The following is a 2032-nucleotide window of genomic DNA, read 5'->3' as shown; positions in this document are numbered from 1 at the left end:
GATCCCCTTTGGTGCTGAACCGCAAGCAAGTAGTAATACAGAAACAAAGGCTATTGGGGGGATCAAAAAAGATTATTAACTCAGTTCCCTCTCAGTAAAACGTGTAATTTTATCTTCGTTGGAAAGAGAATTGTACAGTCTAGTAAACACTTTTCGTATAACTTGAAGGTTATAATCCGTAGCTGAAGTCTCCCTTTTACTGCAATTCGTCAACCTTGATTTTTTCTTAAACTTATTTACAGAAAAATACCTGAAGAGCCCAGGCTGAGGTCTCCTCATGGATGAGGCAAACAGGACATCATTTGTTGCTGAGGAGTCCTCGAACGCCTCAACCAGAGGGAACACCTCAGTAGCAGAGCCGCGTCGGGAAATTCCCATCGTGCACTGGGTGATCATGAGCATTTCCCCACTGGGCTTTGTTGAGAATGGAATTCTCCTCTGGTTCCTCTGCTTCCGGATGAGAAGAAACCCCTTCACCGTCTACATCACCCACTTGTCTATTGCGGACATCTCGTTACTCTTTTGCATTTTTATTCTGTCTGTCGACTGTGCTTTAGATTACGAGCTCTCTTCCGGCTATTACTACACAATCGTCACATTGTCGGTGACTTTTCTCTTTGGCTACAACACGGGTCTGTATCTGCTGACAGCCATCAGTGTGGAGAGGTGCCTGTCCGTCCTGTACCCCATCTGGTACCGCTGCCATCGCCCCAAGCACCAGTCAGCGTTCGTCTGTGCCCTCCTGTGGGCACTTTCCTGCTTAGTGACCACCATGGAATACGTCATGTGCATTGACAGTGAAGGACAGACTCAATCCCGAAGTGACTGCAGGGCGGTGATCGTCTTCATAGTCGTTCTGAGCTTCCTGGTCTTCACTCCACTCATGGTGGTGTCCAGCACCATCTTGGTAGTGAAGATTCGGAAGAATACGTGGGCATCCCACTCCTCGAAGCTGTACCTTGTCATCACGGTCTCCATCATCATATTCTCCATCCTCGCCATGCCCATGAGGCTCCTCTACCTGCTCTATTATGAGTATTGGTCGACGTTCAGGAAGTTGCACCACATTTCTCTTCTCTTCTCTACAATCAATAGCAGCGCCAACCCTTTTATTTACTTCTTCGTGGGCAGCAGCAGGAAGAAGCGGTTCAAGGAGTCCTTAAAAGTGGTTCTGACCAGGGCTTTCAAAGATGAGATGCAACTCAGGCGCCCGGAAGACCACACCACCACCACTGAAACTGTGACTGTCGTCTGACAGGTTGAGGAAATTGTGGACAAAAACAGTGGGACGCAGACGAGCTATGGTTTGTACTTGGGATGCAACTGAATATCTCCTAAATACGGTATAGGACACCTTACCCCATATGCACGAGATGCTAATTAATGCTGAGACTGTACTCTTGCGTTGTACCTTCTGGAAATGCCCAAATACATGTTGGAACTCTATCCTTTCTGTAGCTTTCAAAAATCTCCTTCTGTTCCTCTTCAGCTCTCCTAGCAACACTTTCCCACAAACTATAAAAATCACTCCAGCGGGAACGTTTGCATACGTGTACAGGAAAGGGTACAAGTATTTGATGGACCTTGAAAAGGTGAAGCCATATAGCGGGAAGAACATGGGTTTTGGAGTCAGGCTGACTCTGTCCTTTGCTGCTGGTGTGACCTCAGGTTTAACCACCAGGGACCTCATTTCCTCAGTATAAAATGGTAACAGCAATAGCCCATACCTCCCGGGCTTGTGGTGAGGATGAAACGAGAACATGAGGTATGCAAAGCATCTGGCACACCTCAGTGTTAAGAAACCTCAGTCTTTCTGATACCTTTAAGTGGAAGAAGAAATACACATTTCTGTTCTGTAAAGCACAGACACACACAAACACAGACATGCGTACACACATATACACACACGTGTACACACAACTCTATGGTGTACAAACATTGTTACATGTTTTTAAATGTTGAATGTTCTTTCTGTTTGCTACACGAGAACTCTTCATGGGACAACACTTCTATAGAAAACATCTGCAGATGT

The 2032-nt window shown here is 46.1% G+C and overlaps 1 protein-coding gene across 1 annotated transcript; it reads left to right on the top strand.

The window, feature by feature from the left end:
• Positions 1-277: 277 nt before the first annotated feature.
• MAS1 (MAS1 proto-oncogene, G protein-coupled receptor) lies at positions 278-1255 on the top strand. The gene has a single exon (XM_032650695.1). It carries the CDS (start codon positions 278-280, stop codon positions 1253-1255), a length of 978 nt encoding a protein of 325 aa, XP_032506586.1.
• Positions 1256-2032: the final 777 nt, after the last annotated feature.

The sequence above is a fragment of the Phocoena sinus genome, chromosome 12 (genome assembly GCF_008692025.1).
Source record: "Phocoena sinus isolate mPhoSin1 chromosome 12, mPhoSin1.pri, whole genome shotgun sequence".
In the NCBI taxonomy this organism is placed as follows: Eukaryota; Metazoa; Chordata; class Mammalia; order Artiodactyla; family Phocoenidae; genus Phocoena; species Phocoena sinus.
The sequence above is the reverse complement of the archived record's forward strand: the minus strand, read 5'-3'. Positions and strand labels throughout refer to the sequence as shown.

What these genes read in the sequence shown, in the direction of transcription:
- MAS1 (XM_032650695.1), top strand. Translation starts at nt 278, where the DNA reads ATGGATGAGGCAAACAGGACATCATTTGTTGCTGAGGAGTCCTCGAAC.